The sequence below is a fragment of the Manis javanica genome, chromosome 16 (assembly GCF_040802235.1).
Source record: "Manis javanica isolate MJ-LG chromosome 16, MJ_LKY, whole genome shotgun sequence".
Classification (NCBI taxonomy): Eukaryota; Metazoa; Chordata; class Mammalia; order Pholidota; family Manidae; genus Manis; species Manis javanica.
In genome coordinates, this window is record NC_133171.1 from 35,483,806 (window position 1) to 35,508,283 (window position 24,478).

Genomic DNA, 24,478 nt, shown 5'->3' on the forward strand with positions numbered 1-24,478 from the left:
CAACATCTCTGCCAACAAACTCTGGACTCCTGTATTTGTTCTCGTTGTCCCTTTTATTTTATAATCCAAGAACTCTATGAAGCATGAACCTGGGATAACTGGACACAAAGAGTCTTTCTTTGGGTCTAGGTAACATCAGTGAAATCACTGGCATGCTCATATATCCTTCAAAGAACCCTTCCTATCTCCTCTCCCCTGGCAACTGTGTGGGAGAACGCATGTGTGTTTAAGCCTGAACAACTCCCAGCCACCCAGTTCTTCTCCCTCTTGTTCTCTCCTCACTATCTAGCCAATCACATCCCTTTCCGAAGGTACCGCAGCCCAGGGTACAACTTTAGGACATGGACGTTATGCAAGCGAAGTGTCCTCTTGCTCTAACAGCCACCTCATCCCACCACCAGCCCTGCCTCTCACTTTGGTGCGGTTGTGGTCCACCTTACAACTCCCAAGGCCATCAGACCGCTGCTCTGCCTGCCTTCGAGCTGCTACCATTCTCTGAACCTGATGTTGATGCTCATGCTGATGCTGACACAGGAGATCATCTCCGCCCTACATTCTGCTGCAGCCATGCCAGTACCAATGCGGAGCTGCTTGGAAACCACTCTTCAGATGTAGGGATTTCTTTTCACTGCTTGGGTCACATTGTCACATTGTTGACCACACTCTCATCTATATTAGGGGTTCACTTCTTCCTGAGAATGAGTTCTTTCCCATAAGGTTGCTCCATCGTCATCCAAATACATGCCTGGTGAATTAAGCCTTCCGACATCTCGCCATGCCTACACATGTGCAAATCTTAGGGTGACTAATCATGGGCTCAAGCTGGTGTCCTTATGACTCTTTTTTTTTTAATACTCTTTCCATTTTTCCACCCCATTTTCATTTCTACAGTACAGTCAATCCTTAACCTTTATATATTACCTATGTATATTTTTTAAACTAGAAATCCAAACTTGGGATCATCATGGAAAAATAGAACCATGGTGATACACACCTACATATAGTTTTCCTGAATCAAGACGTTTTAGGTAGGCTTCTTTACTAATATATTTGCAATGTCGGAAACATATTGTACATTCAATAATAAAATTCAACATATCAAAATATTTTATAAAAGATTCAGTATTTTTAATACATGTCACAACATCTGGATTCTCACTAGCACTTCTAACAAAAAACAAAAAAACTGTCAAGCCATTCAAAAGTTTTGGTCAACAATATCAGTGTAGGTACATTGTGTCTGAAGGCATAGGTTGAATAGTTAACGCTTCTATGGTGTAGCTTCAGACCAAGGGTAACTAAGCAAGCAGTAACTTATGGAATCTTAATAGTCACCTTATTGCTGAAGTAAAAAGGAAACCAAGAGGAAACTTAATAATATCAAAAGTTATTTTAAAGGGAGTTCCCATTGGTTTGAAGGGGTACTTTGCTTCACACACAATATCCACCTTTGTAAAGCCCAAGAAACCCACATTTGTAACATACACACATCTTTACAGTTTTCAGAACATAAATCTTTTCAAGCAGTATTATTTCTCCACAGATAAAAATTAAAATATTGGAAGTCTTTAGAATAATAATAAAAGAAACCCTCTTGCAAACCAAAGGGAACTTGGAACTTTGTGTTAAGTGCTTATTTAACTATAAAAGGGTCAGTGTGTGTTGTAATGAATGGAAAACCGATTTTACTGTATTCCATTTGTGAACATTGTGTGGCAACCTATTTTAGTATTAGAAAGATCGTATATTAGAAATGATGTCTGCAGTCATCAATGTAGACAAGTAAAAATTTAGTTCCTGTTAAATTAACACTTCATTAAAAAATCAAAATAAAAGCTCAACAAATGCTTTTAATGTTGTACTCCAAGACAGAAAAAAAAATTTTTTTTTGAAGAACAGATTGCCAGTTATTCTATTCCATAACAGTTAAGTTTCTCAGCTCTTTTTTTTTTTCCTTGTGCTGAGCTCTCTGTCACTGGAAACATCTTAAACCAATTTCAAGTGCTACACCTGAATAAACATGTTGTAAAAGTGTTTATGTATTGAAGTGGGTCAGTTCAAGGTATGGTATTTGGCTGGAACTTCTAATTTCTCTTTTTACAGCAAGAGGGCTGCCAGAAGGAGGAAGTCTGAGCTGAATTAATACATTCGTTGCAGTGGAAGTAGAATGGAAACTGCCCTGACCACAAATCAAACTGCCTCTTTCATTTATGCCAGTGATAGAGTTTTTCTAAGAACTATAGACTCTGGCATAGAGCCACTGTAAGTTTGCATTTAAAAGAGAAAACTATATGCTTATTTGTGTAAGGTTTACTGCTTCGATTATTTGTAAGCTCTTTCTTGGGCAGGACTGAGGGTAGTGGCGTTTGTGAGGCAGAGAGCCATTTTAATGCTTATGGGAACTGAACAAGTTTCTCCAATACATTGTAGATCAATTGTTGAGGACTCTGATTCGGCCTGAATCGGTGTACTCTCTCTTTCTTTTTTTTTTTAAACCAGTACCTCCACATTTAAAGGACCTCTGTGTCCCTCCCAACAGCTGTACAGCCTCACATGACACAGTCTCATTTTCTGACGGTAGAAGGTCTCTGCACAATACAAGTATATACAAAAGTGTTTATGCAGCCAAAATAAATTCTGTTAAGAGCAAGAGTTTATTTGCTAAAATGCCATTGATGCTGTTTCAGGGACTTGTTTTCCTTTCCTTTCTTTTAAGGTGGGTCAAGTCTTATAATGGACTGAGGTTGCTCCACAGTCTTTACTGAATAAATATTTTAAGAAACCATGCACATCTCTCAGGGGGCAAGACAGAGTCAATCTAGCACCTATTTCAAACCATTATATATTACTTTCAAAAGATTGGGAAGCTCTGTGTCCAGAATAGAAACTTTGCAAGAGTTTTGAGTAATTCACAACTAAAGTTACAATGAAGGTTTAAGTAGTTTTAAATATGGAACTATTTAGTAATCACCTCTGTGAGTGATTTTCATAGAACTAGATATCAGCCAACTGTTTTATATACATATACATATATAATATTCAGTGATAACTACTTTAAATTAGAAGAGCATAGCCAGAAAGAATTAGAGAAAGGGGAAAATGGTAATATCTAACTCCTAAGGTATTTGTAGAATCAAAGTAAATAATGCATGTAAAACCCTTAGAAAAATGTGCAGCACACACACAGTAGGCCCCCAAGTATATTTGCCATGATTAAAGTATTACTATTACCACACCAATGGGAGGGGTACTTTACCAACATCCACTTCTAGTCTTTAGGGCCCCTTGACTTCTCACTTAACTCCTGTTCAGGCCCTGGGTGCATTCCTTCTTCTCTGACACACAGCCATACCAGCAGGCTCCGAAGGGTGTGGGATACAAGCAGCCTGAAAGGCAAAGGTGAGTCTCCAAGCACACCTGGAATTTTCACCTTTCTGAGAGTCTCCAGGCTTAGTTTGCATCCTCTGAAATCCTGTCAGTGAACATTCAGATGTGTCAAAACTCAGGCGGGGAGGAATTCTGACATTTCAATGTTTACTTCAAAGTACCTCACACTGAGAAAGTACTAGAGCTTCAAACAAACCTCCGCCCCTGGAAGGGGCTTCTAGAATGTACCTGTGAAGGGCTTTAAGTAGAGCATAGCTTTGTCAAGTTTGCTGGGCATAGGCCAGAGGTGACAGGGGGAGGCTATCAGCACTAATTCACACTTAAAAGGCTTGAAATAAGCTGGAGAAAGTAGAAATGCCCAGCCAGCCATTCAGCTTTTATCACTTAGAGGAAAACTGTAGGGCATGTAATACGGAAGAGCCCATAGCTAATACTTTTGAAATTGTTATTTATGGTGGACATTTCCAGGCTGATGGTGGTCAAGCCTTTCCATTTATAATATTGCTGACTTCCAGGTTTGAGAATTTTCAGTTAGCGAAAGAGCTTGAGGGTGCTCCGTGGTAGAAGAATGATGCAAAATGAAAAACCAGGCATGGATAATTGTCTGTAATAGTAAACTGTTAATGTGTATAAGAATCATTGGCCTGCAAAGAAAACGTTCCGGTAGTTTTTTTTTTTTTAATTTTATTTTGGTATCATTAATCTACAATTACATGAAGGACATTATGTTTACTAGGCTCCCCCCTTCACCAAGTCCCCCCCACATCCCCGTTCACAGTCACTGTCCATCAACACAGTAAGATGCTGTTAAATCACTACTTGTCTTCTCTGTGTTGCACAGCCCTCCCCATGCCCCCACCCCCACTATACAACCTAATCCTAATGCCCCCTTTCTCCAATAGTGTTTTAAAGCTTTTCTCTTTTTCGAGTACCCTCGGAATTCATTCACGCCAGGGAAACTTTCTCCGTTTTTCATAAACCAAGTGCTTGCGTATTCTGTTCTAGGACGTAGTATCAACGTTAAAGCTGCCGGTCTTGTGGGAAGACATGGGCCTCAGTCAAAACAGCCATTCATGGTGGCCTTCTTCAAGGCAAGTGAGGTACTTCTCCGATCTGTGAGAGCAGCCAACAAACGGAAAAATCCAAACCGTAATAAATCCAGCTCTCATCAGGACCCCTCCCGAGTGTCCAGTGCTGGAGGTAAGATAAAACCAGAGTAGCAGTTGTGCACAGAGAGTTATAGGGTCATATGTTGCAAATCAAGTAGCCACAGTCAATTTACCCTCTGGATATACCTTCGTTTGGTCATTTAAATCATCTGGCCATGTTTCTGGCATCCCCAGAATGTTTCATCAGTGAATCACCCAGTAATTCATTTTAAAATAAGTATGACTTGACTTCGTATGTTGAAAGATTCAGTTCAAATTAAAATCAAGCTGGCAGCAATAAAACTATGAAATGACTACATCAACAAAGTCTTGCCAAAACTGAACTACACAACTTACTGAGCTGACCCCTCCCCCCTCCCCAGGGCCTCTCAAATATGGATGGACAACCAGGTAAATACAACATACAAATATTTCTTTAGTACTTAAGACAATACATGTGAATCATGAAGTTAAAATGTTTTCTGATAATAAAAGAAGGCTAGATGGTATGGGAATTAAGATAGTATTTGTATTTCCCTTAAATATCTGGAGGGATGTTCCATAGATAATCTGCTTTAAGTGTGCATGTGTACACACACACACACATGTACTTTAACAACAAATATTACAAATGTATCATTGATCCCAATGTGTTTGAAGTTTAATCTGTTCATTGGTAGAAAAGGAGATAAAAGAACACTTGGTCTGAATGTATCTAACCGCCAAAATCTGAAGTGATTTGAACATACTATTTATACCAGCCTGCAAACAGATTTTCTTACTATTTACACCAGCCTGCAAACAGATTTTTATAAGCTGTTCCTAGAAGAAGATAATGGCTATCTTACTTCAAGAAATTATATCTATGTATAAAAAATAAATTTATTTGAAGGGGAAAACTTATCCTGGAGCATCCCAACTTACTTTGTTCATTTGTAAAATATGTATTCGTCTATGTTAATGGCCACCATATGCACAGTTTTTGCCAGGCACAATGGATGAGCTGGTGAATAAAATAGACATGATCTGTGCATATGGTATTTCAGCAAATTAGAATGCTTCACTCTTCCAAAAAGACACAGACAGTATTTGCCATTATTCCTGAAATCTTCATGTTTTTTTCCCAACTCACTTAAAACTGACAAGTCATGCTGCAATTTTTGTTACTCAAACATACATGAGTGTTAGATACGAATTATAATAAAACATAAAATATATATATTTTCTGCACCTGGAACTCTCAACAAAAATACTATCTGGAATTCACTGGAACCCTCCTAAGGTATGGGCATCAGGAAAATCATGTTAGAAAGAAGTCTGTTTCATGTATCTAGCAACAGACATGGGGAAAGATTTCTGTATGGAATTACATAATACTGAATTACATGCTATGTATAGAGCAATGTTTTAAAATAATTTCCCAACAAATAAGTTTATCCGTCTTTTTCACTTGAAAGTAAAACATGATATTAGTGGCTTTTTACAAAGCTATCTTTTAAAGATCTTCACAAGATATTTAGTTTGGCAAAAATTGTAATTGCCTAATAGGAACGATGGAGAAAAATAACTTTCTAAGACCTTTTCTCCCTTGTAAATACTAGCCTGTCAAAGTTGTATATTTTTCTTTTCATGTAGAATGGTTCTGAAATTGGTTGAAATGTTTTTAATTTAATGTAGCAGGCTGCATTAAGGAAAAGGTTTGTTAAACGTTGAGTACAATAGTAAATAAGTTTTGAGGAAATTACAAAGGGGAAAGTCTAAGTCACATACTTATTACGAGAGCTCATAACAACTCTGGGAAGAGGTGTCCCAGGGACTGAAATCATCAAAGCCCTTTTTCCTATTGATGAGCTCTTATTTATCTTCTCTTCCCAACCATAAATCACAAATGTACTTCTGTAACTAGAGATGAATAGAACACATGGAGCAAAAAATCACACAGCTTTTCAGTAGTTGCTTTACACCATTTAGAGCACAAAATTATTCTAATATAGACCAATATTTTCTTTTCACAAAGTTTATCATTGGCAACCATTTCTGTGAAATATGTGGTAGATGGTTTTGGAGCATGTTCATATTTTGATAATAAGGAGAAAGAAAGTAGCTGGTTTGTGTCTATGAGACATAATCTTTCAATAGGTAGTAATCAAGCGGACAAGAAAAGGTCTCAGAGGGTTTTACCTAAAAGGCCAAAATTTTAAGGACAGTTTAAGAAAAGGGAATGATAATATAAACACAAAATTTGATACGTAGGAGACTTGAAATGCTAGGGAAACTTAAAAATTATCCAAATGCAAATAATCAGTGTTGTAATAGTACTAGGCCTTTACAATAAAATATTGTTTGAAGACTACACAGTCAAGGAACTGGCCAGTGAGGAAAGGGGAGAGAGTTGTGTTAGATGTTTGCTTGATGGCATTTTTTCCGCAAAGCACACCATCAAATGTTGGAAGTCTCAGTTAGTGCAGGAGAACTAAAACCCAGGCCGTTCTTGCTGCTTTTAGCCTATTTCTTTCCTGTTTCCTATTCCCCTTCATTCTCCATATTCCTATGGAAAGGTCTAGAACAATGTCTTGCATAAAATAGGTTACCCACAATACTTGTTGAATGAATGAGTGTGTAGATTGCATGGAAAAAACTAACGTCCTCAGGTGCATATATGTAGAAGCACTGCTCCCAGATTCTCTGCAGAAACTGTCCTCCCCGGTCCTCTTCAGGTTTTTGGCAAGAAGGTTGAGCAGACACGTGGGAGATTAGGCCTCTCTCATCATGAGGTAACACAATGGATGTTTATTTGAATGAGGATGTAGGGGAAGGAAATGGAGGCAATAGCTAAATTTTAAGTTAGCTTAAAATGACTATAGGCACTAGGGTGATCAGATTTTAAAGAACTTAGAGCAAGATGCTGTTATAAGGACAATATCAGTGATCAGTGCTGAAAAGAGCAGGGTATTAAGAATTTGCAAGAACTGACACAGCAAATGGCAAGTGCTAGTTCACTGCAGAATTGCTTGAGATCGCTTATTGTGTCTCGATACTAGTCACCTTTGAAGGTGAATCCGATTGTGGTGACTGCCTGAAATCATGATGGTTTCTTAGAACAAGTCTTTCAGAGTCATTAAAGTGGAAACATTGTGCAGTTATACTCAACTGATAATCAGACCCTAGGTCTTGTGTGATGATGTAAACTCATGCCTCTTAGACAAACATATTAATCAAAATCAGAAAGAACAATTAATTGTAATTACTTCTTTAGATTATTGTAACTCTGGGGTGGGGGTTGGTGGGATATTTTCCCAGCGCAGGGCAAAATACCTTTGAAACTGCAATCAGTCAATGGGAGAAATAAACTGGGAGAAATCTGTTTATTGCTTACAAGCAGTCATCCACTTCTGCTTGCGAGAGTCTCTCGTGACCCTGCTGCAAAAAGGGACCCCACCCACCCTCTGCGCCCAATATGGAGATGGACTACTTCTCTCCACCCCTTGAAAACACTTATAGATATGGAGATGCACCAAGGCCAGGCTAGAGATTCTGAAAATATTGTGATTTTATCCACAAATATATTATATTGTATAATTAGTAAGCTTTTCCACTGTTTAAAAGTAATCAAATTATAAATAAAGCTAAAGTTCTCTCTTGATCACCTAATCCTTTTGAGATAAATCACTCTGATATACATATCAACATGGTACCTGCACACCCAAATGTTTTCCTCTTTATATACATCTATTTTGGAGAATATATTTTTGTTACGTGCTTTTCATTACATGAATGACATATCTTACGTGTTTTATAAAGACTTTTTAAGAGCAACTTTAAGTTCACAACAAAACTGAGAGGAAGACAGAGATTTCCACTGTGCCCCAGTCCCCCACATGCCTTGCCTCCCCCATTATCAACATCCCCAACCAGAATGTGCATTTCTTACCCAAGATGAATCTACATTGACACATCGTAATTGCCCAAAGTCTATAGTTTACCTCAGGGTTCACTCCTGGTGTTGTATATTCTAGGCATTTGGATGAATGTATAGGCCTGAATCCATCATTATGTTATCTGATACAGGGTATTTTCACTGCTCTAAAAAATCCTCTTTTTTCTGTCCGTTTATTCCTCCCTCCCCCTAGCAACCACTGACCTTTTTATTGTCTCCATGGTTTTGGCTTTTCCAGAATGTCATAGGGTTGGCTTGATGTATTATTTTTAACCATATGTCTCAGCCATCTTTCAAATTGTGTGACCTCACTGTTTTTAACCGCTGCAATATATGCAACGGTGTTTGTAGCAGAGTTTATTTACTCATGTCACTCTTAAAAGACGTTTTGGTTGTTTCCAAATTGGGGCTCCCAATGAATGCTGCAGGGAAAATTCTGCAAGGCTGCATGGGTGAAATGTTTCTAGTCTACTTGATTTCTACAAGAGTTAACATTAAAAGCTGACTGTTGTGCCCTGAATCGTGTAAAATTTTGGAGATCCCTCCTAAAACAACCGGTATTTTGGTGCATATAATATCTAGCTCTGTGTATGTTTCTGTCTGCATATATTTGTCTATCATCTCTCTATTTTTTAGTCCTATGTCCATCACATACTGGTTGTATAATTTTGGACAAGATATGTCACCTCTCTTTACCTAGTTCTTCATCTATGAAGTGGGAATGTTAACAGTATCAGTTTCATAGGGTAAGATTACATGCATTGTAAGGGTCAAGTGAATAAATGCATGTAAAGAACTGAGAACAGTGGTATGTACTTATTTCCATGTTAGCCATTAACATTGATATTTTTTGAAACAATGTCACATGGTTTTTTTTTTTTTAAACAGGTGCATGAAAAGTTCATACTCTTATCAGAGAAAACTAGAAGTTCTCTCTTTCTCTAATAAATACCCTGGTCTCTTACTGGGATTTCTCCGTCTTTGTAACTTCAGAAGCAAGAGAGATTTTAAAGTCTTTAACTAATTTGGCCAGTCTATCTGAGGAATTAACTATATGCTATAGAAATTTGTCAGTGGACATTAATGCCTTATGTCTGTTGTCAAGTCTGTCTAGACAGAATCCACAGAGTACAAATAGGCATGATTTACTGTAAACCATGTATTCTATATGCAATAAGCACTCATTATATGACAAAGACAGTATTAACTGTACGCTGATAAAAAAATGGATAGCATAAGGACCTGGCTTCTTAAAAAGCATTCTCACAGGCAATGGGAAAGACATACACATTAGTAATTATTAGGAGGTCCATTTTATCAGCATAGATATAAGGTAGTGTGCGAGTAGGAGGATAGAGCACCTAAAGTGTACTAAGTATGGCCCAGAAGACTTCATGAAGGACTTAGATGAGAAAGTATAAACATTTTCCAGAAATGGAAGGATAGATGAAGCTGTTTCAGACTGATGTGCAATTATAGAGACACGTACCAGTGTCAAATGACTGGCTATGCAAGTATTCTTGTGTGAGAGGTGTGAAAACAGCTAGAAAATTATGCAGGGACCAGATCACAAAGAGTAAGGTATGTGATAGTAAGGAACTATGGTGTCTTTGTGTAGGGAATTGGAAAAAGGAATGTTCTATGCAGACATACATTTTAAAAAGTTAAGTTTGGTATCTGAGTGAAAGATGGGATGCCAAGGAAGGAAACTGAAACCTCAGATAATAATTAGGAGTCTAGCACAACACTCCAGCACTCCAAGCAATGAAGATTATAGATGGAGAGAGTGGAAGTAGAAACCAAACCATGTGGGATGAGGCCAGCACAGATGGTATGGGTGAAATGGGGCTCTTGAGAATTGGTAGCCAGTGTTGGAAAAGATACAGATATGAGCCCGCATTGTTAGATGAAGCGTGGTCAAGAAAACAAAGAGAAAAACATCAAGGATGGAGCCTCCTGTAGGAACATTAGCTCTTTAAGCATAGGTACAGGAAAAAGCAATTCCATAAGAGACAAAACATAGAGATGTAAGAGAACAGGAAGGAACTGTTATCCTAGGAGAAAGTTCCTAGAAGAGGATGTGGAGGAAGTATGAGATAGTCAAGAGGGCAAAGGCCTTCTAAATGGCTAACTAGACTAGAAATGGGCCCGATGGAGGGATTTAATGTAAGATATGAAGGAGAAAGAAAGAAAATCAAGAAACTTGCTAGATTTTTTTGCTTATGCCGCTAGATGACTAGCAATCCTGTTAACCAAAATAGTGAGCATCAAAGGTATGTGAGGTCAGAAGTAAAAATAGTGCGTAGGAGGCATCTGGGAAACTCTTTCATTTAGAGATGTCTGACAGGCAATTGGGAATTCAGGTTTGTGGACAGGTTCTTATGTCAACGAACTCTGAGGGGGACGGTAGTTGGATCATCCACATAGAGGTTTTGCTAAGCAGAGTTAAGCAAACACACCAGATAGTTATTATTTTGTGGTGTCTGTTCTGTGTCACACATTTGTACATAGACAAACAACATTATCCCTACGCAAATAAAGAGCAGCAATTCTACTGGGTCGTGCATAAATTCAAGTGAGGAATTCACTGGATGTGGAAGATGGCGATTAAACTAGAGAAGCAAAAGCCTTTTGAAATTCCTCATCTTTGAAGAGGACTGCAAAGTTTATCATGAATTTCTTTAATCCCAAGGCCCTATAAAAATTTACATTATTGAATAGTCGACTGTACACCATTCCTGCTCCTTCACCTCTTATACCTTCATTCATTTGGTATTTCCATTTTCCGCAAACTGATTAAAATCCTGATGTGTAGGTGCTGACATCCTTTATTTCATTTTCCCTTGGATAACAGCAGGAGAAGGCAAACATCTCCTTTGCTTTGAAACACAGTATTTCATTATTTGGTTTATTTAAGCTGTTGACAGCCTTAAATGTTAAACTCTACTTTGGATTTTTAAATTTTCTCTTAAATATATATTATATTTCATCCCTTAAAGAAGCTAATACTAGATTTTAAAGAAAAAAAGACCCTTACGGATTTCTGGAATTGTTTGGACTTGCTTTTCTTTTGCCCCCTTCATAGTTAGGCTAGCCCATGTCTATTTATTTGTTTTTTTTTTTCAGGGACTAGAGGACAACTGAAGCCCTATGGAGAGTTCTGAATTTTTTAAAACTATTTTTGAACTCTGTGCTCACAATGTTTTTTCTAAGACAGAATAATTTTTTTCTAAATGAAGACAAAGATGAAAGTTGCACAGTTCCCAGAAATAGACCCTTGGAAATTTGCATAAAATGTTTAACAGTACTTTCAATATTTTGGCACTGGTTTCTCCATGTTATTACCATTTAGAGACAAAACAAAGAAATGTTGCATTTACAATACCTGCATTGTGTTGAGGAATGTTAGCATGCTTTTCCAGTGTTGGCTGTGGCACCGGAACATTTTAGTAATTTCTGGAATGACTCTTCATTTATATGCTGGTTTATCAATAGTAGTCCTATGTCCGTTTTCATTTGATTATCAGAAGGGCTGCCCATCAATATTTTTTAAAGATATAAGTCTTATTTCTTTGCCCTTCCTCCCATACTTTATTCTGCCAACCATTATAGTAAACCTGACTGCAGACTTTTGCTTTTAGTTTGGACACAACGTTTACTTCACTTAGTATCTATTAATTTTTATTTCTGACGGAACAAGCATAGGGTCCTAATGCTCTATGAAATCAGAGTCTTGGAACCAGATTCTGTTATAAATTTCATTGCTCGTTACCCTTATGTGATGGTACATTATATACATCACTTAGCCTGCATGAAAAGCTGCATAGATGGAACAGTTCTATTTGACTTTTAAATTTTACTTTCTTTTTTTATAAACATGGATTTCAAATAACCATATATGTAGTTTATGGCTTTTCACATATTCCTGTATGTGTTATTAACTACAATGTTTTTATTGTTTTTATTCATATTTCACATTTTTAATTAAGACAGGAAAGAATGAAAATATATTCCCATTATTGTCTAGTGCCGGGGTTGGGAAAGCAAGTCCCTTTGCCTTCTTTTGTATGATCCAGTTGTTAAGGATGTTTTTTACTTTAATGTTTGACAAAGACTCAAAAGAAGAATCATATTATGCTTCATGTAGAAATCTTGTGAAATTCAAATTTTAGCATCCAAAATAGAGTTTTATAGGAATCTAGCCACATCCATCCCTTTACATATGTGTAAAGCTTCTTTCATGCTACAGTGGCAAAACTGAGTTGGTTGCAAGGGAGACCCCATACCTAAACATATTTCCCATCTGTGTTTTTAAAGAAAAAGTTTCCTGATACTGGTCTAATGCATAGCGAGTAATTTTTTAAAATCTAAATATCAAGAAGTTGATGCAATCAAACTTAGTGCTTTCATGTTATGACACTGTTATGCCTTAATGTTCTCATACAATTGCCCGGTGCCTGGACAGAGTTCACTCCCTGGGCTGTTCTGGTTAAGGGAGAACTTTACCCAAGGAAGATCGCTGAGTTTCAAATAAATTCTCTTTCCTCCTTTCTCTGTCATTAAGCACATACTTGATTTGTTTTAATGAAGGTAACTATGCAGTAAGAATAACTGATGTAGAAGGAAAAATTCTCCAAGTTCAAAATGTAATCGTCATCTTGTTTTCTAGACAGACATTAAATAAATAACTAGTTGAAGTAACTGTGAAAAGCAGGTGACAGGGCTGCTAAGACAGGTCCCTTGGATCTTTGGTCTGGCTATATTTTCAGTAAAGTTGAGGATAATTAAACTGGAGGGTGACACTTTAAGTCAGACTGTCTGCATAATAAGCTGCTACACTATTTGCCAGAGACAACAGAGTGAATGCAGCATTTATCCTAGAAGAAAAAAATTAGCTGTCTTCTTTGAAAACAAATTACTTTTCTGGCTCTCTTGCCCTAAAATTTTCCCTCTTTCATCTTTCATATTGAATATAATCAAAATGGGTTAGCTTTCAGATTGCTACTGGTATAAAGTGTCATAAACTTCAAAGAAGACAACATAGAATTATTTTCTATTTTAGTCCAGGTACAAGGTTACAGGTCCCTATTTATCCTTAATTCTTTGAAACAGGGTTATGGGTTTTTCAGATTATATTCCAAAATATGTAATGGATATAATGTACTTCCTTTGCTTCAAATCATTTGTGGAACACTCTGAGGAACTGATTTATTGAGTACCTACTATGTACCAGTCATTGTTCCTGACACTTGGGATATATCAGCGAATCAAACAGAACTAAGCAAGATTTTTGATCTGTGAAACTGACTTTTTTAGTGGGAAGAAACAGACAAGAATATATAATATTCTTATAAATTGTATTATTTATATAATAAATAAATGATATGTAATTTATATAATAAGTGAGGCAATGGCCTACTATATTAAAAGATAAAAAGTAAAATGGAAAAAAAATGATTAAAGTGAGGGAGATCAGGAATATTGCCGTGGGAGTTGCAATCTTCAGGGTAATCAACCTTAAGTAGGAGATCTTGAGTCCGTAAGATGATAGTGGCTTGGGATATGAACAGTCATAGAGCTGGTGAGGGGGGTTAATTTCAGACCTACTTGAAGGTAGAATGTGTAGGACTTTCGACAGATTGGATGTGGGAGGCAGAAAAAAAAAATGGAGAGTGTTTTCACTCTCTCTCTCTCCTTTTTTGGCTGATGAAGCTGCCATCAGTCCAGAACGGAGATGTCTACGGGTGGGGCAGGTTTGGGGGGATAATCAAAAGATCAATTTTGAGTATCCTGAGCTTATGATATTTATTCAAATAAAATCAGGTCAGTAAGATTCCAGTATCTGCCTCATGGGACATGTTAAAAATGTCATATGAATATTTAATATATGTAAGTCTATTAAGTACCACTATCGTGTGAATGAATCAAAGAACGAGCATTCATTGACTAGGTAGTATGTGATGAGAGGCAAGCATCAGGCTATGCACCATCACACAGGGGTCTAACTAAATCACTGTTAGAACCTTACGAGGTAGATGATAATGTCTATATTTTACAGAAGAAAAACTCACGACAAATGATTTGCCTGAAGTTCACACAGTTAGTAAGCTCCAGCTTTAAGATTCAGACTCCTATTTTACAGTTTCAAACACAGCCTCTTTTTTATTTTTATCAGTGATCTCACATAAAAATATTAGTATATGTATCTGATAAGCTGCCATGTGTTTAAAATCTGATTTTTATCTTCAGATTATAATACAAGTGAACAAAAACAAGCCTGTAAGAAGCATGAACTCTATGTGAGTTTCCGGGATCTGGGATGGCAGGTAAGAATAGTCAATCAACTTAGGAGTTTTTTTTCTGTTTCATCATAAATCCTGAGTGATTACAATCTTTGTCAGTATTTTTTCCAATATCATAACCAGTTATTTTTGACACAAATATTCAGTATATAAATGATCCATCTCATTTTTATTTCTCTGTTATCTTTTCACCATTGAAACGTAATTATCAGGGTTTACAGTAAAAAACAACTATGCTGAAGGAGAAATGTAACCCTATGAAATTTAGAAAGTAAAAAAAGTTGATGTTTAAATATCTCAAACTTTTAATTCTAATACCGATTTTTCAGATTAATTTGAGTGGTTCCATTTGTGCCTTGTGATCCTATATTATAGGAAAGAGAATCCTTGACCGTGATGTCTGTCATCAGCCAGAGCTACAAAAGAACTTTTTTCTTGCATTCAAAAACCTTATTGCTGTATTTTACACATGCTTCACAAACAGGGTGAAGAGGATATAACCAAAATAGTTTTTAATGGTAGTAATAGTTTAAATTAAAATTTTTAGATTACATTACCCCTTTACAATGGATTCTCAGAATATGAACTGTTGTACTGAGCATATGAAAATGTAAACATTTTCAATTTTTAGGATAAACCTTCAATATGATCAATTCAATAATTTTATATTTGGACCAAATTTTACTTCTTGGGGGAAAAAAATTCGAGGCAACCATTCCATGTGCCAATTTCTTAGCTTCCTAAATATTTTCATGGAACTTGCTTTAATTTAATTCATTTCTTCTAAAAAGACTATAAAGCTAATGCATGAGTGGAAAGAAAAGCAGCACAAGGAACAAATACTGAACTTTTAGAAGTTTGTCAAGCTTCTAAAACCAGGAATGAGTTATTACAAAGTAATCAGAATTATCTCAATTAAGTTCAGACTTCTTTTCCTTTCTGCTTCACTTGAACTTTCCAAAGTTCATCATTTCCTGTTTAAACAATACTTAGAATGCTATTTCATGATTATCGTTTTATTCATGAATACATGGATTAATACCTACTATGAATATCCTCCAGAACAACCTCTTGGGAGAAATTACAGAGGACAATTTCTTGTGAAAATATTTATGCTTTTATTGTAAACTTCGACTTAAAAATAAATTAAGGGCTTGGGGGAGGCTGTCCTATTAGAATAATTGTTGGACCAAGAAGGGAAACCTATCCAGATTAAATGTATTTGAGTATTCTTTAAGAATTATTCTCCCCTATTTTTATTTTGGTGATACTATTTTCTTCTTTTTTGTGTGTGTGCATTTTAGGATTGGATTATAGCACCGGAAGGATATGCTGCATTTTACTGTGATGGAGAATGTTCTTTTCCACTCAATGCCCATATGAATGCCACCAACCATGCCATAGTTCAGACACTGGTATGCTTTGTTTTTGTAGGACTGAAAATGGTTCATGATGCAAACATCAGACAAAGTTATTTACAAGAAAGCATCTATTTATCGTTGCCAATGCATTATCTTCTCAAACTCCTTTGGTGCTTGTTAAAGCCCAAATAACAATTGTGGGTAGAGTCAGGAAATTCAGCCCAGTAAGAAAAAATAATCCTGATTCCAGGATGGGGAAGGGTTTAGCTAAGAAAATTGGAGTGATCACATTAAGTGGTCATTCTGCCCTGATTTCTTCACTAGGCGATAGAACTAACCATCCAGGTTTCAAGGGCTTTTTCTGACCTAGTAATTCCTTAGTAATCATTGCAAAAACCTTAAATAATAGCTGTACTGAATTTCAGTGGAGGACTTTTGCTCTAATTTTTTAACAATGTTCCATGACATGCTTTGGTATTATGAAAGTTCTTCAATATAGAATACAAGTAGAAGACTCATTTCTATTTCTTGATACCTTTTTCTGGTGGGAATTAATCTTCATTTTTTTTCCTTCCACATTTAGGAATTTAGCAGTGATTTTATCTCTAATAAATTCGGCTTGTTTTTGTGAAAAGACAATGAAATGTTGATTTCATGGTCTCTAAATGATTGTGCTGCATCTAATGTGCTCATGAAACCTTGAGAGTTTGATGTATCTGCCTTATGATGTGTGACTTATTGATGTGGCAAGGGACAACCTCTGGAAAATCGAGAGGCTCCTAGCAGGTGCAATAGACTATGTGATATAATTCCAAATTAATATTTGGGTTAATATAAACATTTTAACTATATGTAATTAGGAGAAAAGGAAGGGACCAAGTAAGGTCAGACTCCAGACCTGATGATGGGAGTGGAGGCATCTGATGGGCCACAGGAGAGCGGTAGCCATTAGGAAAAGTATCTATCTCTGTGCGTGAGGCTTGTTTGTGACCAACACAAAGAGTAACTATTAGAATTGGCAAGGAAGTGACTCTCCAGAAGGTTACTTTTTTTCAAAATTAACTTAAAATTTAAAGCTGATGAAAAGAGTACCTCAGTGCCCTTCTGAATAAAGAATAGTGTATATAAATGGACAGATTCCATCTTTGAATGACTTGATGTTCTGCTGGTATCTCCACTGCCTTCAGAGGTACTGCAGAAGAGCCAGACACCTAGGGCAACTGGAGCGTGGGCATTGCTAAAAATTCTGAAAACAGTCTTGGAGTAAAGAGACACAGAGAGCTAAAACAAATAGACAGTTTGAAAGGCAGTCATTTTTACTGACTCTTGCTTGATCCATGAGATTGCCTACTTCTGTGCCACACACAGTATATAGTAAACTCCAGGGGGAATTTTAAGGTCTGATATGCCTTCATATTTGCTATTTATAAATATGAGCTCTTCTTGATACAGAATATTATTTATGGGAGATGGGAGCAGATATGCTCTACAAGGATGGGCTTGTTGTCTAGCCTTCTGTCTGGGTTGACTGGAAAGCCCATACCAGAGGGGAGGGCTGCTGTTTCACGCCTTGTAGCAACAGCCATGATCACCCTCATTCTGCAGGGTCACAGAGGAACTGCCACGATTCGCTTACAGAGAAATACCACTTAATTTCTTAGAAAATTCTTTGCTCTTGATACTCTCCTCTCGATGACTCAGAAAGCAGGCTTCTGCTTTGTTAGATATGTATCTGATGTATCAACAATTCCCTTAGACTAAGCAATACTTATTGAAAAAAGACTCTTGGTCAAATACTCCCCCTTTCTCTCATTTTTCTTTTCTTCTTGTTTTCTTATAACTACATAGTTACGCATCATCAGTTCTTAGGGCTGCAGTCTAGAAGGCAGTGTCAAAGCACAAACACTTTTTAAAAACCTGACATGCACTTGGCCCGAGATCCTGCTGTGCATCTCTGTCCTGGGATGTAGGACATAAGTCATCACTAAACCTGAAGCATGCATGGGAGGTTTGAAGGTTTTTTTTTCCTGGCATTGTACACACTCCATGTCTCTTCTGTGAAGGACATAAAACAAGAAGACAGGCATGTTTGTTAAAAGAAAGCATGTTTGTGACTAATGTTTGAGAAACCATTCAAGAACAATCCATTTTTCTGGAGCAGTTGCTCCGTGAGGCTGCCAAGGCCACTGAAGCAGGGGGTTATCAATCATGTATGTGTGGGTTACGGAAGATAAAGCTGATGAGGGACATAAGCTGCATCTGAAATTTGTAAAAACTATCTAACGTTTTAGTTTTGTGAGGTCTTAGGAAATTTCAAGTTTATGTCAGATCACCTCATTTTTCCTGCTGTTTCTGTCCACATGCAGGGTTCCTATATCATTTCAGCCTGGACACTGTGTAGCCAAAACTCTAAGAGGCTGTATTTGCTTTCTGTAGATCCCTTAGGACTCATCAGTGGGACTTGCCATAAACTCCTGTGGGGGAATGGCCAGGGTAGGTGGTTGGAAAAGGGGGAACCATATTCTGGCTCCTTGCTCGATTATTGCAAATCATCGGCAGACTGCCAGTCTGATCAAGATGAGAATAACCTTTTACTTAAGCATTTCACTTTTCATGTTTAGCCATGTTTTTAGGATTTGGGGGAAGATGGATATTCAGTTTGCCAAGTATCTAGGCTCTTTGCTTCTGATTTAGCTTAGCCTGCTTCTTTGGCACTTGTCTAGGGGAGAAAGAAAGTACTAGGCTATTCAGCTGCAGCCAGTCTGGTAAAAAAATCTATGGAGATGAGTTAAAATCATTGTTTTAAAACAAGTTTTGGATTATACCTGGAGTTTCTTTTGCTGTGAGTTCTATGCTTCTTTCATCAGGGAAAATGAAGAGTTGTTCTATGATTTATTGTTTATCCTTTTACAAAATAATTCTTGGCTCCAAATCTTTCTTCAGACCAATAGTGTAGTTTCATTGATGAGTGTTTACCACATCTGTATTTCTCCTGAAGTAAATGAAAGTACTCATTTTGATCAAAAACAACTCAGTGCTAGTTGCCATTTTCTTTTCCCCAGGAAAATTTCCACTGAATATTCCAGAGACTGAGTTTTCCTTACTTGGTAGAATATTTTTCAAGGCCCCAACACATAATTAGAACTGGTGGGTTAATTCTAGGTGTTAATGCTTAAGAATATATCCTTCACTACCAGCCACCTATCCCCAGTTTAGCCAGGAGCATAAATAGGAGAAGGGTGGGAGCTTAAGGGTGTGCCTGGTTCTGAGTGATGAAAGGAGCATATCATTTTAAAGCTGTAGAGAAAATATCTACCTTATTTCTTTAAAAACTGAAACATTTTTTTCTTTCCCAGGTTCATCTGATGTTTCCTGACCACGTACCAAAGCCTTGTTGTGCTCCAACCAAATTAAATGCCATCTCTGTGCTGTACTTTGATGACAGTTCCAATGTTATTTTGAAAAAATACAGAAATATGGTAGTGCGCTCATGTGGTTGCCATTAATATTGAATAATAATGATGATAAGGAAAAGATCTGTATTAAGGTTTATGACTACAATAAAAGTTACTTTCAGACAAAAGGGGAATTTCATAAAATTAGTCTGACTCATTTCATCTCTCTACCTATGTACAATATCATGTATATAGTCCCTTTTATTTATTTAAAGGCATTATATTCTTTTTTGTGGATGCCTTATCAATAAAATCTATTTTATAGTTAGTACATTATACAATAGATCACCCAGCCTAACTTTCAATGGGATATGCTAAGTCCAATTCAATTCCATTTCACCATTTTTCTTTAATACACATCTTCTTTAATTTTCTGAAATTAGAACTCTCATGTTAAATATGATTAAAGGAAATGAATGCATTTGGTTATGTTGTGCCAATGAAAACTGATAGGATATTGATTTAGGAATAAAACTTACAAAAAGTAACAACCCGAACAAGAATGCTTGGATAAACATAATTTTTCTTTTAGAGTCTCTGCTTCATTAGATAAAGTGAACTGTGGAACTGGATTTGAATAAATAAACAGCAGGCAGAAAACGGAAGCTGAAAGATTGCACATAATTGTTATAACTGTTTGCTCTAACAGAACTGGTGTAAGTGTAGGAGCGTGCTCCTTCCTGGCTTGTGGACTGTAGATTTTGCAAAGAGCTCAAAGCTCAAAGCTACAGGAATTCTGTGAAGACAGGCTTGAGCCTGTGTCCGTAACTTTCCAAGTTAACACTAAAAAATGGTAGTACAACGTTCTTACCTCAAATAAATCATGTCTGCCTATTATCTAGAACACTACTGCTGCAGATTTTTTTTTCAGTTTTAAAACAGTCCAAAATAAAGAAACATTTACATGCTCTCCACTTCCCTCCCCACAGACCTTACATGCATAAAAGACACGAGAGCGAGGATGCCGACACAGCCATTTTCTTTAGCTCTTCTTTATGTAGCTGAGGTTGCTGATTGATGGGATGCAAGGGACTTTACTTAGGGTGAAAGCACTGAAACTGAACTGGAGGAAATTACCAAAAATCCCAGAATGGCTTTGACAGAATTGCCATTTTGAAAGAACAGCTGAAATCCATTTTTCATATCTTTGAGAATGAGCTCAAGGAAAACCTTACTTTGTAAAGGGATTTTGTAAACTTTCCTCCAAGCACAAGTAACTCCAAAAGAGAAGGTTTTGTTGTATGTATGTGCATGTATGTTCTTCCCTCTGAAATTAATTTATTTTCTCTGTTTCTCCCTATGCCTTTTAAGGCTGTTCTTTAACACACACTGACTTTTGGGAAAATGCCATTTAGATGGGTAACTTGCTGCAAGCACACCTCATTTTATTGCGCTTCTCTGTGTTGTGCTTGCAGATACTGCTTTCTTTACAAATTGAAGGTTTGTGGCAACCCTGCATGGAGCAAGTCGATGGCCCCCGTTGTTCTAACAACATTTGCTCACTTCCTGTCTCTGTGTGTCACGTTTTGTTAATTCTCATAGTAGTTCAAACCTTGTCATTTTTATATTTGTTATGGTGATGTGTGATTGGTGATCACAACCACCAGATGATGGTTAGCATTTTTTAGGAATAAAGGGTTTTTTAATTAAGGTGTATACATTATTTTTTAGACACAATCCTATTGCACACGTATAGTGCAAGCATAACTCTTATATGCACTGGGAAACCAAACATTTCATTTGGCTCGCTTTATTGTGATATTCACTTTGTTGTCATGGCCTGAAACTGAAACTGCAGTATTTCTGAACTAGGCTTGTATTTATGGTGGCTCTGCGGTTAGGCTTATTTACAGTTGATCTAAAATAGTCATAAAGCACCACTTACTAATTACTCTTTTGGGCCTTTAAAATAAAATTTATACCATAGATAGCTTCAAAAACATTATGGGTTTGTTTGTAATTCAGGTATAAAGCAATGTTGTTTTAAAATACAGTTTATCTTAAAGAAAATTTGATAATAACTATATTGGGGTGCATTAAGTAATATATTTTTTAATTAATGGTGTACCATTGTAAGAGTAAGAAATGGAAGTCTATTATATTATTCTTTAAATGTGCTGTTTAAATATGTTTCTATATTTTAAAATATATTAAACTCGTGATGCTAGTTTCAACTGTGCTTTTTCATTTGGCTCTTTATTTACTAGGGACACAAAATGCAATGTCACAAACTGATATGTCATAAACAGACTGTAAGAATATCAGGTATAAAATGTTTGTGGACTACGTGATGCTTTATTTTGCTTTTAATTGCCTAAACTAGTTTTAGTATTGTTAATAACTCACTATTCAATGGAGAAAGTAATCCATGAATTAAATATTTTCTTAATCTGTTTAGATGACAAAGATATTTTCAAAACAGCAAAAATGACTAGGATGGGAAAGTACCTTACTTGCTCTGTTTCATTTAAGAAGAGAGATAATTGGCATCAACATTTTCACATTTTTCAAATTATATATATATATATATATATATATACACCTATATGGAAATATGCTCATTTCCATTCTCAAATACTTATTATAGTAAATTCTTCTTTTTTGGTAATACTCAAGCTATTACCGGAAATCAGAATAATTTGGCCTCTTTTAATAGGATCCAAACTACTCAGGTCTTTTCAGCTAGTTATATATTGGCTTTTATGTTTGTTCTTAATTTTTCTGCCTTATATGTATTTTGCTTTGTAAAGTTACCTTAATCCTTTTTGAAAATAGGATATAAATCTCAAATACTCAAAGTCCTTAAAACTAAGGCAAAACTAAGTAGTCCACGTTGAACTGTAGAAATAAGAGAAACACAAGAAAGAAAATCCAAAATTATTTTTTCTCAAAAACTGTCATTTTATAATCCCTGTATCACCATCATTGAATCTGAGCCAGAGTTTACTGGCTACTACACAGTCTGGCAAATATCATCTCCCAAGACATTTACAATGAATAATTAGCTTATACTACGGTTCCATTCAAAGCAGAAGAAATCCTCATTCCCAAATCCAACTGACTATTCTCATAACTATTCAGTCAAGTGCTCCATCTATCATCCAATTTCCATCTCAGATTACCTGCTTTTCTATGTTTTCTCTTTTGCAATTTTTTTTTTTTTTTTTTTGGCCTGGAACATTTAAAGTTGGAAGTGAAGATGCCTTTGCTGATAAAGCATATACATTGCTAAGTATACATCTTTTCATCTGTATTTCATCAAGTTTGGTTAAGATCATAATTGAAGAGAAAGTAGGAAAAGTAACAATCAATGTCAGTATTTATTCTTATTTAGGCAGAAAAGTGACGTTATCCAAGTTAGCAATTTAAAAAGAGCAAAAGTTCTGCAAAATTACTTCAAAGTCTGTTGTAGTATTTATTAAAGTCTGTTTGAATGATGGGGATTTCAGACAGGAAAACTTGAATCAGATATATTTACAAATAAGCTTCTGAAATTTTAAGGCATGCACCTTAACCTTTGCATTTTATTTTCAGCTTTACCGAATCAGATAACCTCAAATCATTCCTGAAAGGTCAATGTCTGCACACAATGGGGAGAGATGGGTAGCTGCACTACAGCCTCAAATTCTGCAACTTATCTATAGGAGGAAGAGAGAGGAAATCTTGTATAAACAGCCTCAAGGGTCGGTCAATCTGGAAACAGAACCAGGGGTGCTAGGAGCAACTTTTTCCCCGGTTCATCGTGGCTACTACTTTATGGTAAGGCATAACAGAAACTACATAAAAAGTTGGACTGTGTTTATTTTCCTATATTTATCTATAGATAAATCCCAAACTAGGAAAATAATTCCATTCTTTGAGCCACAAGGCCAATATGATGTCTTAGATTATATCTTTATACTTTCTTCAATAAAACACACACTCACATACTTATAAATACAGATTTTTTTTTATGTGTTTTAGAGAAAAGAGAATAAAAACACGAATGGCAAATATTTTAAATGAACCAATAGAACTTCTGGGAAGGAAAAATATAATAGTTAATTTAAATTTTATAGGATGTGTTAAACAGTGGCTTAGCTGCCACTGGTAGAAAAATAGTGAGATGAAAGACAGATCTGATGAAATTACCCAGAAGGCAGCCATGAGTCAGAAAAAGCAATGGAAAATCTGAAAGAACTTAAAGTACATTGATCCATGGATCAAAGGGAATTTTAACATCGATTTAACCAGCGTTCCAGAGAACTGGGGACACTTTTTGGGCTAACATCCCACCTCTCAATCAGAGCCGGCTTCTCAACTTGGAAGTCAGTCAAAAGGTAATTAGTCATTTGGAATTTGTTAGCCAGCAAAACTATTCCAAAAATTAAAGAAAAATAAAAACATTCGTAGGCAAATAAAACTGAGAGAGAATTTACCATCAACAGCAAAGCCACTGCTCAAGGTTTTACTTCAGGAAGAGATAAAATTAATCCCCAAAGGAAATATATACAAAAATGATGAGCAAAACAATGATAAACATGGGAGTAGACTAAATTAAATAATAATGTCTAACAGTGGTTGTTTAAAAAAAACAAGAGCATTAAATAGCACTAAATAGGGTTAATGTAATAAAATACAGTACAAGTATAGAACACATGAATGGTGTATGGTTGGAAATACAGGCTTTGCATTTTCCTCAGTGATGAGGATTAAATTAGACTCATTAACCTCAGAGATCGAAATAGTATGTGTACTTTTAACTGGCATTGGCAAACTTTTCCTGTAAAAGAAGTAATAGTAAATATTTCAGGTTTTGTTTTTCTGTCACAAATATCCTGCTGCTGTCATGTGAAAGCAGCCATCAACAATATGTACACTAATATGTACATAGTCCAATAAAGCTACT

The 24,478-nt window shown here is 36.2% G+C and overlaps 1 protein-coding gene across 2 annotated transcripts in view; it reads left to right on the forward strand.

The window, feature by feature from the left end:
* Window positions 1–21,758, forward strand: part of BMP5 (bone morphogenetic protein 5) — a 125,208-nt gene extending 103,450 nt beyond the window's left edge. The window contains exons 4-7 of one of the 2 annotated variants that reach the window (XM_037020825.2): window positions 4,393–4,587; window positions 14,722–14,798; window positions 16,079–16,189; window positions 19,492–21,758. In XM_037020825.2, coding sequence (XP_036876720.1) covers window positions 4,393–4,587; window positions 14,722–14,798; window positions 16,079–16,189; window positions 19,492–19,641 — 533 coding nt within the window. In that variant the 3' untranslated portion in view covers window positions 19,642–21,758. The remainder of the gene's footprint in view (window positions 1–4,392; window positions 4,588–14,721; window positions 14,799–16,078; window positions 16,190–19,491) is intronic. The other variant, XM_037020826.2, reaches the window with a different exon arrangement.
* Window positions 21,759–24,478: the final 2,720 nt, after the last annotated feature.